Below are 13178 nucleotides of genomic sequence, written 5' to 3' on the forward strand. Positions count from 1 at the left end.
CCTTTCAGATCTGTTTTTGTGTTTTTAAGTATTCTCACACGTACTGGAAGCAAAGTTACGTTTCCAAGCTAACTATGCTTTCTCTGCCAACCCTGCTGATGGTTTTAATAAACCATCCCTGAATATCATATGTCAGTCCATCATGTTCCAAACAATCATTATCCCCTGTGATCACCTATTAGACGTTGACTTCGTCCCCATCGTGTCTCTGGAATACTCGTTAATCATTTAGTACCAAACCAGTTTGGAGCATTTCCATCGTAATGTGCTATCGTATTACCGCTCGCCTCTGCGAGATTCCTTGACAAATGAATTTTACTGCGAAGCGCATGCTGTGTTGTTTTATCATGTCACCGCATCTCTTAGTTGCCACTTGCTGAAACGATAAATCATTTTAACATCCATGAGTAGGAAAGTAAGAAACATTGTGTCAGGACTTTTCGATACACGTCGTCTGCCATAACTTGTAGTAATGAGTTTGTCAGCTGTCATCAAACGGTTTAGGATTGTTTATAGGTTTCATAACCCTGATGAGCATAAAAGCAATAGAGTTGCCTTAATATTTGTCTGAAAAAGATCAAATATTTAGTGAGCGAGTCATCAGGCATAGAATAGCTGGAAAAGTCAATTGAATGCAAAGTGAATTTCGTGCCAAATGATGACATTGGAATAAGAACTTTTGAAATTTGCATGCATGTTGTGGTAAACCAGCAGATTAGAAATAGACTACAAAAATTTGGTTGAATGAAGGCTCACTTTGGTGACCAAGATAAACAATATTAATCAAGTTAAAGTACTCCTGAATTTGTACTTCCTTTGTGAAAAGACTGGAAAGATACATTCAATTAATCATCATGTCCATGTATGTGTTTGCAAGCTCAGGTTTCATCCGTTTGGTACTCCTCACCACTAATTGTTGTTGGCGTGGATCAACATGGATCTTAAAGTGATTTTGCAGAGAATAAGCAAGCTTGCCTGCACACACCCGATCAGATGTCGCCGTCCGAGACGTCACGTGTGAGGACGTGCGGATGCGGAGTGACTGAGGTGCCACTGCTGCTGTGGAGAACGTCTGAAGACACAAAATGCATCAGAAGTTGGTGCTAGTCCAAGTGTTCTTACACAAGCTCCGACAGGATTTGCCAGCAAAGCCAGAGTGAGTCACGTAGGCGAGGGCTTGGCCAAAAGGTGATCCGGATCTCCTTGGGATAACATCAAAAATGTCAATCACAGAAAGTTCTGCTGGCGAGGGAATGTCATGCTCAGAGGTTGATGTTTATCTAGAGTGCATATTAAAAGTTTACACACCATTTTAGAGTTTCAAGGAAGGATTTTAAACAAGGTGTAGAGAAAGTAGAAACAGCATTTCGAAAGTGTTTAAAACAGGTGTTAGGGTTTCAAAGTAGGGTTTCAAAGTAGGGTTAGTGTTTCAAAAAAGGAACTCAAACAAGAGTTTAGGTTTCAAAGTATGATTTTAAAGAGTTAGGATTACAAAGTAGGGTTTAGAAGTAGGGTTTCAAATCAAGGTTTTAAACTCGAGTCAAGGTTTCAAACTAGGGTCAAGGTTTCAAACTAAGGTTTAAAATTAGGGTTAAAACTAGTTTTAACCCTAATCCTAGTTGGAAACCCTAGTTAGAAACCCTAAACCTGGTTTGAAACCCCAGTTTGAAACCCTAACCCTAGTTTGAAAGCCTAACCAGAGATTGAAAGCCTAACCCTAGATTGAAAGCCTAGTTTGAAACCCTAGCCCTAGTTTGAAACCCTAGTTTACCTGACTTGGTTGCAATCTGTGGGTCACAGATCGGAATGGAGCAGAGCGACCAAATGCAGCTTGGACCAGGGTTTAGTGAAGGGAAAAGGTAGTGGAAGAGAGGATAAGGGGAACAAACTAACAGAACCGGCAAACTGATATAATTTAACAGACCGACAGACTGGCTAACCGAAACAGAACTGATAAAGACAGGAACCAAAAGAAACAAGCACAACATCACACATGAAGACATCCATGATCTGAAAGTGGATTGAGGGGCAGACAGGACTTAAATACAAGACAGGTAACAAGAGGCAGGTGACTGTCATTACATTGATAGAGGTAACACAGGAGGGGAGGGGTGACGCAAACAGAAACCATGGTAACATATAATAAAGCAACCGGGGGACGAGTCGTTACACTGTGAGGGATTGATACCTGCTCATGACTGTGTGTTATAAGGCTTTTTTTTTTATTATCTTTTTTTTTTTAAATGACCATGCAAGATTTTAATGACATAGCAAGGCTTTAAAAGAATTTTTTAAATGAAATAAAATACAATTATTTGAATAAATCACAAAACTTGGCTTACTTAATAAATATTGGATCACCCAGGCTGACAGAAGACTTGTTGCTTTGGAAAAAAGCAACCCTTGAAGTTCATTACTTCTAGTTTAGTTAGATAAGCAAGATGCAACAGGAAGTTCACACTGGAGGCTGGAAGACAAATTGTTATGTCGTTGCGGAAACCTTGGCTCAATTTCAGATGAGGGAAAATCAATTAGAATTATTTGGTGTTCTTCTATTTTGAACTATACATCTCAATCTAATATATTGTATTCGACACAAGAAGAATTTGGATGTTCTGTTTCAAAATAGGAGGAATATCCAAATATTCTGTCAATTAATCCCCCAATGGTGAAATTTGTAAATATCATGGACAATGGATACACAAGATCAGCAATGTTCAAATATTAAACCCTCTGCCTTAAAACATCTCAATGGTTTAATGATGCAGATGTATTAGAAACAGAAAGAGAAAAAGAATCCAACACTCTCTTGTTGATCCTAATAACAGGACTGTCAACACTCGGGTTGATTTTGCATATTCTGACCAAATCAAACAAAATGGTTGAGGACAACAGTTCCAATTAACTCCATTTTATGTGCAAAGGTTTCCTGGTTAAGTACAAAGGTTTTAATGCCTGAGCAAGGATCTTGGGTTGAACTCAGGAGATGCATAGATAACAGGCCTTTGAATCTATGTTCAAACATGTCGCAGATAAACGCGTCTGAAGTTTAGCATCCTCTGTGGCCAATCTGCTCCTCTGTAGTACCAAGTATTTCCTAAAGTGTATCAATACATCTGGATGGACAGCAGATATTGTGTTTGGATTGCTCCAAAAGTGATGGAACTCCCTTTCCTGTCAGGATATCACAGATTTTCTTTTGCTTTTTTTTTTAAACACAACATAGCACAGCAGGGTTATCGGTCTCGGACGTTTTAATCTTTCTTTTGTGTTTATTAATTTGTTAATTTTCTTCATGTGCTAATTGGAATCCCAAAATTCTGTGGTGATGAGTGTTGTGAGAAGTGATATAATTTGAGCAATCTATTGTTCTGTAATCATGAATGACAATTGTGCAGCATAGGTGGTCCAATAAATACCATATTATCAGAGAGTATTGGTACCCTGGTACTAGGAACAGGACAACATTTATGGATGGATTCATTTCAAAGTTGTTCTTCAATCACTTCTGAAAGAGGGCGGGCGAACGGGTAAGAACATGCCATGCCTTCTGCAGCGTCTCCTGGCGGCAACAAAGCATTCATCACACGATTGGACAAGGCAACGATATCAGAAAATCTTTGTCTCCCTCTGCTGTCCAAAACCGGAATTATATTAAAAGCCCAAATTACAATCATAACTATGGAAATAGAAATCTTTCGGAATTTAATATTTTTTCAATCAATAATGATTTTTGTTCCTGATGCAATAGGAAATAAAGGAAATCCAACTGTCACAATCATGTAAAAGAACACAAATATAACACTACATGGTCAAACCTCATTGATTGTAATTTGGCTTTAATTGTGGAACAATATACAGCAGTAAAGCACAATTGTCATAAGAATCAGCCCAAAAAAACATGTTCACACTATAAAATATTTACTATGAACAAGCATTGTACTGATTGGCTGAACAAAAGCTCTTTTGTTCCTCCGATCCTGAGATCTACTCAGGATCACTACACATCTAATTCAATAACTGAATATAAACACTTTCAATAAAGTGCTCAAATAATTCCTGTGATCGAATCTTCACAATCAATAGTGCTGGCTCATGTAATTTGAACTATATTAGTATTGTGTGTCTTTTCATTTGAATACATACAATACACGTGTGTACAAAGTACAGTTGTCTGCTGCTGTAACCATATGAACAGACTTTTGGTGCAGACTTGTTCCTGTGTCAGGTTCCTCCAGTCTTCAGAGGTGGTTCAGTGCAGACGAGGCCTATTAATAGTTCCAAGGTTTGTGCCAGCTTCACATAATGAAGACAAGAGAGAGCAGAGAGCCGATCACAACGATGATGCTGTTGTAGATGGGCCCACTGGATGCTCCGGTGTAGTACTCCATATCTCCAGAGCCCTCTGGCTCGTATGCAGGCCCGGATCCATAGCCACCACTGTGTCGCGGGTAGCCGTAACCTCCTCCGTAGCCCCCATATCCACCATAGCCTCCGTACCCTCCGCCGTACCCATAACCGGGGCGGCTCAAGGCGGAACCCAGCATGGCTCCTCCGATGGCCCCCGCCGCTGCGGCGCCGGCTACTTTACCCGCACTGGGGCCACTGCTCCTGGGAGGGGCCGGTCTATAGGATGGCCTCCGGCCACCAAAGCCCCCCCTGAAGCCCCCGCCACGACGGGCCTCCGAGCTAGGGGTCAGAGAGGCTAAGAGCAGCACACACACGGTCACCGTCAGGGTCACTTTTTGTAGCCGGAACATGATTGGTTCACCTGTAACAACACAGTACATTGAAAAACAAAGTGTAATACAGTTTGTAGTTAGGCATATCATATCCATAATAACAAATAAATGATTTGACCCCTAATTTAAGAAAAGTTTATTTGACCTAGGTCAGAAATAGACACACACAAGATGTTCTGAGCACAGCTTTGTTATTTTTACCATGCTGATTATTGAAGAGCTCCTTCTCTTAATCCTTCTAAATGGAGACACACTTTTTATGGAAGCTTTCATAATCCTCAGTTCCTAGCATTGCTTTCTGCTCAGTGCCCCTGTGCTATGACATATAAAGATGTCGACAAGTGAACAGTAACAATGTCCGTATTGCAAATAATGTTGTAATCTAAAATTATTGATAAGAGCAGGAAGACGAGTGAAAACTGAGTGACATTTGTTCTATCATTCACACACTCACTGACTTGTTCCTAATTTAAACTGGTAATAATCCAATTAGTGTAGGTCAGTTATAACAAGGCGAGAACTTTCTAACACAAACAAATGTGATGTAATCTGAATCAGTGACGCACAGCAAAATATGTCAAAATGTAGTCAATCAACATCTATAAATTTTGTAATCAAAATAGACACACTCTGGGAAAACTGACGAGACCACTGCAAAATTGAACAGGACAAATATGTGGACATTCACATCAAAAATGACTTTGTGGCCCATGCTGCTCGTCACAATCACAAAAATGTTTTTCTTTTAAAAAAAAAAAAAAAAAAAAAGACAAAAACACATCAAGGACTTGTTGGCAAATACTTTTGCAGTGGTATCTTCATATTTTTTCCAAGGTTCATCTCAAAGCAGAAGAAACTAGAAATATTTTCTTAATAATATTTGGTAGTATATGAGTAGATTCATTCAGAAGACCAATTCCTATATGAAAAATAATTTTTGATCATTCTGCTATTGTAATTTTTCAAGATGATAAATTTGGGATTTCATTGACTGTAATCATCAAATTACAACAAAAACTGAACTCGTGAATTCAACGAGTTCCCCCACACTATTCAAATGCTAAAAGGTGTTCTTACCTTCTTGGCGTTTTGTCAAAAAATCAAAACCCTTCTTGTGTTTCTCTCCTCCAGTATCTGAAAAGCACAAATTGCGTGTACGTGTGTCGTTGTGCGCAAGCAGCAGTCTGCGAAGTGTGTTTCGGTGTCAGCCACTTCTCCTTCAGATGATCCCGTTGAGGGGATCATCATCATCATGGCTGTCATTGGCTGGCTGAGTGGTAATCTGTTTCAGACTTGAACACCTGATGATCTAATTTTGAATCAACGCTCCAATAAGGCAAGTAAAACATCTTATGTGCTTGACTAAGAGGATATTGCTGTCACTTTGAGGAATGTTAGATGAGGGGTGAGCAAAGTAAGGCCCGTGGACCATGTACGGGCAACTTGGTCTTTCATCCGGCCCACTGTGCTTGATATTATGGTTTATAACAACATTAAATATACTTTTTAGGAATTCAAATCATTGCCTGACTTTTAATGAACATTTATGGCTAACACTGCGCTACAGAAAATGTAAGGATGATGGATAACGCACCCCACTATTTGCAGAAAAATACAGTATTAACATATTTTAACCACCCACGTTTGTCTTATCTTTCTCCAATCTCATTTTAATTAAATTACAATCATTATTCAACACCAGCAGCCCTTCATTTTCATGAGTTCTTCACATTATTTCATAACTTCTGAAGAAGTCATACCAACAAAAAAAAAAGTCAAAAACAAAAGCATGCACATTCTCAGAATGACATACAAACATTGGCATGGAAAGCTGGAAGTACTACACAGTACACGACGGCTCAAAAAGAAAACGACAAGATCGCTAAAAGACATCCTACGTGAGTAACAGTGAGCGCAGCGGCTTAACAGCGTTGCCGAGGTGAGCCGATATTAATTCGGTGCCAGACGCGTACGACACAACATGACGTCGCCCGTCTGTGTGCCGCCCGACACTCTCACTGACCTACTTCCACTCGAGCGCGGCGTGTAAATTGCGTGGATGGCGCTCGCATTGACAACGCAGAGATAAAGCGCACACAAGCAGTCTTGAGTTGTGCCGGTGCCGGGCTTAAAGTCTTTTTGTTGTGCTTTCAATATATCAACATGACATTCATATCCTTTACGTGGGATGTGCGTGTTGTCTGTGACCAATGACGATTTGTAGACGTACCTGTGAGTTGAGGGTGAACCAAAAAGGATCCCAGTGGACACAAAAGGAGGCTTTTGACCTTTGTTCTCGCTGTCTAATTTTCACTTTGAGGAAAAGTTGTTTGTTTGTGCTTGGTGAGGTTTTTTTCGCAGGCACTTGACTAAAAGCATGACCTGATGCTTGTGCTTTAAATGAACTTTTAACACGTGACAATCAATGCGGAGAGCACAATGGCCAAATGGCTAAAAAGTCTTGGTCGCAGTTGAGAGGTCAGGCGGGGTCATTAAGGCCTCTCAATTGAAAGTCAATGTTTGTTTGTCCTGTGACAGTCCAGGGTGTGTCTTACTTCTGACCCAAAGTCAGCTGGCAGGTACAATCTCCAGCTCACTTGTGACCCGAACGAGGAAAATAGAAAACGGATGGCCGGCCAAAGTGTTGTCAAACAGCGGCACACAATGTAACCTTCTGTCTCCGTCATCCAAAGCACACACATCAAAATGGCGTCCTCGCTTCGTGTCTTGTGCGTTTGAAGCTTGGAGTCGTCCGACACGTTTGACGTGATGCTGGTGGAAGCTGGTGTTCACATACAAGCGGGGCCTTCCGGAAGACAGCCGAGCTGCTTTTCGATGATGCAACGCAAGACGTTGTACCTGCGCGAGTCAAACAGTAATGAACAAACTGGATATTTTGACAAATGCATGTCACAAAATGTTATTAACACGTGTTCTTTTATTTTTTTTTACATATTCTGACAGAAAATATTCTCTTTAATAAAACAGTGTAAATGGAAACAACCTCTCATACCTTCTTCTTAGCTTCTGCACCTCTCTATCCTCCTCCTCCTTCAGCTTGGTGATGAAGCTCTGCAGCACAGGCATCTCAAACTTGATATACTGCGCCACCTGGTGCAGCGGAGGAGAGCACGCGCACATGAGTGAGCTGAAGGGCTGACCAGGCTTGTCAGTGGTGTTAGTGTGTAGAGATGCTTACATCATATGTTACTTCTTCTCCCAGGTCTTCCTCCATGAGGAACAATTTGCACACCTGCTCACACGGACCCTGCATGACTCTCCAAACCAAAGGGAAATCACTGCGCTTCAGCTTCACTCGCTCTGAAAAAACACACACGCACACACACTTATTAAAAATCGTGCAATCTTAAATGCATTTGGGAGGATTTACAACAGGGAACTGGCAGCCCATACTCAGAGTGGACCTCGATAAAAAAAAACGTACTGTACAAACATCACTCAAAGTCAGCTGACAAGTGCTACAGAAAATATAATGGATGTTTGTCAATTTTACGAGAGGCGTAAGTGTATCTAAAAAAGAAGAGGCTAATGCGTGTATTGTGAGAGTGCTACGACTTACCTCCACTAGCATGGGCGAGGTAAAGTGCAAAGTCATCTGGGCTGTTTTCAATCTTAAACTTGTTGAGGAGAACTCTCAACACCTGAGGCGTCGTCATGCAGCTGTTGATGCGAACGTTGGTCACCGAGCCAAAAGCAGGCGTGAATACGGCTGTCTGAGACACACGAATACGACACGACAAACGTGCGAGTCTTGAATCTTGAAGGTGAGTTTTAACACGTAGCCAAAAAAAAAATGAACCATCACTGTGCGTTCCTCACCTTGTGGTTGTAGAAGTGCCCATTGATGGAGAAGCGATGGCGTCGGATCTTCCTCTGGTCGCTGGGGGAGCGTCGGTGGATGCGCCTTAGAACCCCGGCGTCGCTCTTGGTTCTGAGGAGCTGAGCTGAGCTCTCACTGTCCTCTGTTGGGTCAATGGGAGAGAGAGAGAGGCAATCACATCACAGTTATTTCTTCATCAGACTGCTGATGAGGACATTCACCTTCAGCATGCTCCTCCATCACACCGTTGTCTTCCGATTGGTTGGAAGGCGCCGTCACCTCCACAGTGGGCGGAGTCTCGGGTGGCTTTTGTTCACCGTCTGCGTTGTTCGGGGAGCTGTAAGGAAGTCGCAAATTACCCTTCGTACATTTCTCGTTCATTTTCTTAAATGACTTGTCAATGATTCAAATTATAAACGATAGTTATTTTATGATTCAAACGCAACATTTTACACTCTTAACGATTCTGTATACATTTATTCTAACCAATAATTCATTCAGTATACAGCTTGAGCAAATATGAAGGTATTTTGGCAGCGTTGACCTTCAACGTGAACATTTCCGGTCATTGATTCGTAATCTGATCAGCGTGCACTTCTCACCCTTGACTGTCCAGAATGCAACCCGAGTGCCAGGACGTAGAGGAGGGAGGGGGTCGGATCCGCTCGTGATCGTCCTGCATCTGCAGCCTGATTGGTCGCCGCAGGCCCCAAAAGATGTTCAGCAGGCCCTCCACAATCAGCTCCCCCTCTTCCTGTTAGGGGGAAATCAATCAATTTACTCACCACCGGATCGAAAGACTGTCGGGTCACGAATGTAAAATGGCTGACGATACAGACCTCTCTGTGCCTGAGCTGTAAATTCTGTCCTTCATAGTAGAGGTTGTATGTTTTCAAATGCGAGAGGAGCGTTGCCCTGGAGACAGAGATGGTCATATCTCAGATCAGCATCTTTGGGTGGATTTACGCTACATAAAGAGGAACCTTGTGTGGAATTGGAAACTTTCAGGGTTGGAATCTTCTCAAATATGGATCAAAATTGGCCACTTTTAAAATCCAGCCTTTATCATCCAAAACGAGTGGCTTACTTGCTGATGAACTTGTTCTCTCCGACCTGAACCCCATTGTGAGTGCCATCCATGGTCACGCTGCATGAGAGGAGCTGATGGCAGAAACAAAAGAGGTGCTCCATCATTAGCAGACAAAGAGCAACAAAAGAAGCAAAAGACACGATTTATTGATTGGCAACTTGGACTTCCACTGCTCATTTAAACATGTCACTTCCTTCTCTGCATTTTCTGTGTGTTCGAGCCAGCATAGAAAAAGAAGCTAAACAGGTGCAGGGACACATGTGCAACTTGCTAAGACAAATTCTTCTTGCAGCTGCTCCGACAAAGACACATGCAGCCATCAGATGAAGAATTAAAGACATGGAAGCTTAAAATACTGCAGTCTAGTGGAAAGCTGGCATGAGTATGTTTCAAAATGTTTTTTTCCACAGCATAGGTCAAATAGGGGAATAGTTTGAACAGCTGTCATGAGATGCAGCGGATGAATCCTCCAGATGGTATCGAGACTAAATCACAAGGTTTTCATTCATTCACAAGCCTGACGTTTGCCTGTCAACTAATGAGTGATGAGCGGAAAGTGAGCCCTCTTTTGTAATGTGAACACCACCGATGGATCGAGGGAAAAAAAACAGCCATGTGTTAACAAGCAATATTCTGAGCACACCATCATTTTTCTTTTGAAATGGAAATTAGTACTGCCGCTATTTTGGGTCGCTTCTCTGAAATCGTCTCTTCAGTGCATTGTGGTTATGAACGTGTGTGCGTGTTTGTGAGTCTTGTCTCAAGAGAGCATAAGCAAGCAGTCAGAAGGAAGCGAGAGCGTATAAAGGAAGTGCTCCCTTTCCGCTGTATCACTTCCTCCTTTGCTGGCCCAGTCACACAGGAAACTGACACGGGGGCTAAGACTTCCTCAATCCAACACTGATGAATTAGGACCCACACCCATAGATTATCCACACACATAAACAGACGCTATATAATCTGAGCCAGTCAATCAGTTCTCGGAATTGGATTAAATATTAAAAAGCAATCATCGGAGCGCTATCAATATTTCAGGTCTTGGTATGTCACACCTCAACGGGTGGCGTGAAGCTACAAAATGGAGGTGATTAATGGAGGTGACTTGAATAGAGCACCTGCGACCAAGGGCGGTTGTGGACGGAGACAGTGATATACATCTTCACTTCATGTGACCTCAACAACAAGATCAGTTCAACATCGCTGATTTTAAACCTCGAGGCTATCTTGATGAGTCAAGTATGTGCTTAATGCAAGTACAATGTATAGCTTTCAGATTGCCATCACTAAATAGCCAAGAGGTTAAACATATCCGATTGTTTGCTTTGACTAGGTCTCCCTTCCGTGAGACATGAGATGGTAAATCAGAGATTTGAATGGACAGTTCTGGAAAGTGAATTCTCTCGTGGCTCATTACGGCATCAGCCGGTCGTCGGTTCCTGCACACTTTACCACTTTTCGACATCACGCACTGCTTCTTAGCAGAAGCCTGTTTACAAGCAGATAAGATTCCTACTTTTTGCTAAACTCATCCAAACACTCGTTTTGTGTGATAGTGAAAGAGCTCAACTCATTCCGTGTAAGTAAAACCCATGACTACAATTTTCTGGCCTCCAACTCCCCTTCACCCTAGTTTCAAAACAACAAACACATGCCTGCTTGTTTTTCTTTCTTTTTTTTTTTTTACTACTAAGGGTCCTTTTTAGTGAGATGAATAGCTTTTAAAACCCTCCTACCGACCCCTTTAACCCTCCCAAGTCTACAGATCGCCTCTATTGTCATTAGTGTCATAGCAACCCAGAAACATTGAACCAAAAATATTGTTCCTTCTGCTTCTCATTAGACATGGCAGGGGCCATTTAAAGCTTGGCAGGCATGACTGAAAGAGAGATTAGGTCATGAAAAAAAGATTCTACCACAGCAGCACAAATCTACTTGACTACTTTACATTTAACTTATACTGCATACCACTGAACCACGGATGCCTCTCATGTCTTGTGAATAGGTGCATAGAAATTCATCTAGGTTCCCTTCTCCAAGTCTATACAATCACTACCATCATAACTGTGAACCCCGATTGTGTTGCTCGGCAACTCATCAAGGGGTATCATCATATATGAGGGAGGGGGGCTGAGAAAATGTCATCAAAGTGCTAAAGGGGCTGGCTAAATAAGTGACATCCCTGTTCTCGAGACGTTGGTTTGTAATTCTCTTTACTCACTTGGTGGTTAAAAATCATCTTGTAAGCATCAACGACATAGTTTATATATAATAAACATGTACATAATGACAATTTTTAAGGTAACATTTACAGTATATATTTTAAAAAACTTACGTATGAGGAGTTGTAACCTTACTGCTTATTATTACATAAGCAGTCAGCCTTGATCTCGCATCAAGCTTTAGACGCAGCCCACACTTAATGACGATTGCACTACGAAAGCATCCTTTGAACGAGTTGTTGCATCGTCTGATTTAAAACATGGAATGGATGGTAAAGGTAAAAGAAAATAAAAAAAGAACTCGATCATACAACGCACACAATGGATGCCGCAGTCCATTCAGTGATGACATTAAAGAGCATCTTACCACAAACTGCAACGACGTTGTCGGCTGCGTCAAAAGATTCGCTTTTCTCGCGTTTCTCTTTTGGTGCGAGTCGCCGGTTGGACCGAAGGAAGCTCCCCCCTCGGTTTGTCCGCCCACGATGGCCTTTTTTTTTTCGGTCTGCCCGCGTTTTGGTGCTCAGACTTGGACAGAGCGAATGCATCTGTCGTGGAGGGCGGTGGAACTCGCTCGCGCCTCGCTGGCAGCCAATCAACGCGCGGGCCCCCCCAATGAGTCTATTGTGCGCCAGACTTGGTCACACTTGAATGAAAGCCTCTTGGAACAATGGAGGAGACGAGCTGCCAAATAGTGAACCCACACACACACACCTTTGTTGTTTTATGGAAGGAGCACATGGTTTACAAACTAAGCGCTGGTTCCTTGAGGTGAATGTCGACTGATTCAAAGAAAACATGTAACGTGGCAATGTGGAGCTAGCTTAGCTTTTAAATTAAATGATTTTAGTAAATCAAACAGATGAGATAGTTGTGCGATAACGCAGTCAGGCACTAACCTACATTTGCAACATTTTAATATTTGCTCCATAAAATTTTATTAAATTGCTCACCAGTTTTACAGTTGCTCAATTTGAACGTCTGACTTAACTGCTTCCTACGCATATACAAGTCAAGTCAAGTTTATTTGTATAGCCCTAAATCACAAGCATTCTCAAAGGGCTTCACATAGCCTAGTGAGATGTTTTTTTTTTTGTGGTCCTCCAATCAGATTTCGCCCTCTTTGTGTTGCCATGTTAATCTAATCTGTCCAGGGAATTCAGAATCATTTGAACTGGTTGATGTTAACTGAAAGTAATTATAGCACATACACAATTTGTAATGGCAGCTGGCAAGCATATGAACAAGAACACACGTACACACAGAAAATAAAGTCGAACCAGTAT

At 41.8% G+C, this 13178-nt stretch overlaps 2 protein-coding genes across 5 annotated transcripts; both read right to left on the reverse strand.

Annotated features, from left to right (window-relative positions):
* Positions 1–3843: 3843 nt before the first annotated feature.
* Positions 3844–5966, reverse strand: LOC147058235 (uncharacterized). The gene is made up of 2 exons (XM_085910859.1): positions 5820–5966; positions 3844–4771 (listed from the first exon to the last, which is right to left on the reverse strand). The coding sequence occupies exon 2, from the start codon at positions 4758–4760 to the stop codon at positions 4299–4301; it is 462 nt and encodes a 153-aa protein (XP_085766985.1). The 5' UTR covers positions 4761–4771; positions 5820–5966; the 3' UTR covers positions 3844–4298.
* Positions 5967–6245: 279 nt separating this feature from the next.
* Positions 6246–12907, reverse strand: rassf2a (Ras association domain family member 2a). 4 transcript variants are annotated; one of them, XM_085909149.1, is made up of 11 exons: positions 12846–12907; positions 12260–12576; positions 9671–9744; positions 9423–9498; positions 9186–9337; positions 8805–8920; positions 8583–8725; positions 8323–8476; positions 7942–8063; positions 7756–7853; positions 6246–7601 (listed from the first exon to the last, which is right to left on the reverse strand). In XM_085909149.1, exons 3-11 carry the CDS (start codon positions 9721–9723, stop codon positions 7532–7534), a joined length of 984 nt encoding a protein of 327 aa, XP_085765275.1. In that variant the 5' UTR covers positions 9724–9744; positions 12260–12576; positions 12846–12907; the 3' UTR covers positions 6246–7531. The 4 variants fall into 4 exon arrangements, with proteins under 4 accessions (XP_085765275.1, XP_085765276.1, XP_085765274.1 ...); XM_085909150.1 differs by lacking the exon at positions 12846–12907 and adding an exon at positions 12006–12140 and having other exon boundaries at positions 12260–12672; XM_085909148.1 differs by lacking the exon at positions 12846–12907 and having other exon boundaries at positions 12260–12670.
* Between the last annotated feature and the right edge of the window lie 271 nt (positions 12908–13178).

Source organism: Syngnathus leptorhynchus, chromosome 4, assembly GCF_054491065.1.
Source record: "Syngnathus leptorhynchus isolate UIUO chromosome 4, UIUO_Slep, whole genome shotgun sequence".
NCBI classification, from domain to species: Eukaryota; Metazoa; Chordata; class Actinopteri; order Syngnathiformes; family Syngnathidae; genus Syngnathus; species Syngnathus leptorhynchus.

Bases quoted from the DNA above. Each gene is read 5' to 3' on its own strand.
- LOC147058235 (XM_085910859.1), bottom strand. From the start codon at position 4,760: ATGTTCCGGCTACAAAAAGTGACCCTGACGGTGACCGTGTGTGTGCTG.
- rassf2a (XM_085909147.1), bottom strand. From the start codon at position 11,662: ATGAGAGGCATCCGTGGTTCAGTG. The intron at 9,499-9,670 runs GTAAGCCACTCG...CTCTGTCTCCAG, and splicing joins GAGAACAAGTTCATCAGCAA to GGCAACGCTCCTCTCGCATT. The intron at 7,602-7,755 runs GTATGAGAGGTT...TGACTCGCGCAG, and splicing joins GTGCAGAAGCTAAGAAGAAG to GTACAACGTCTTGCGTTGCA.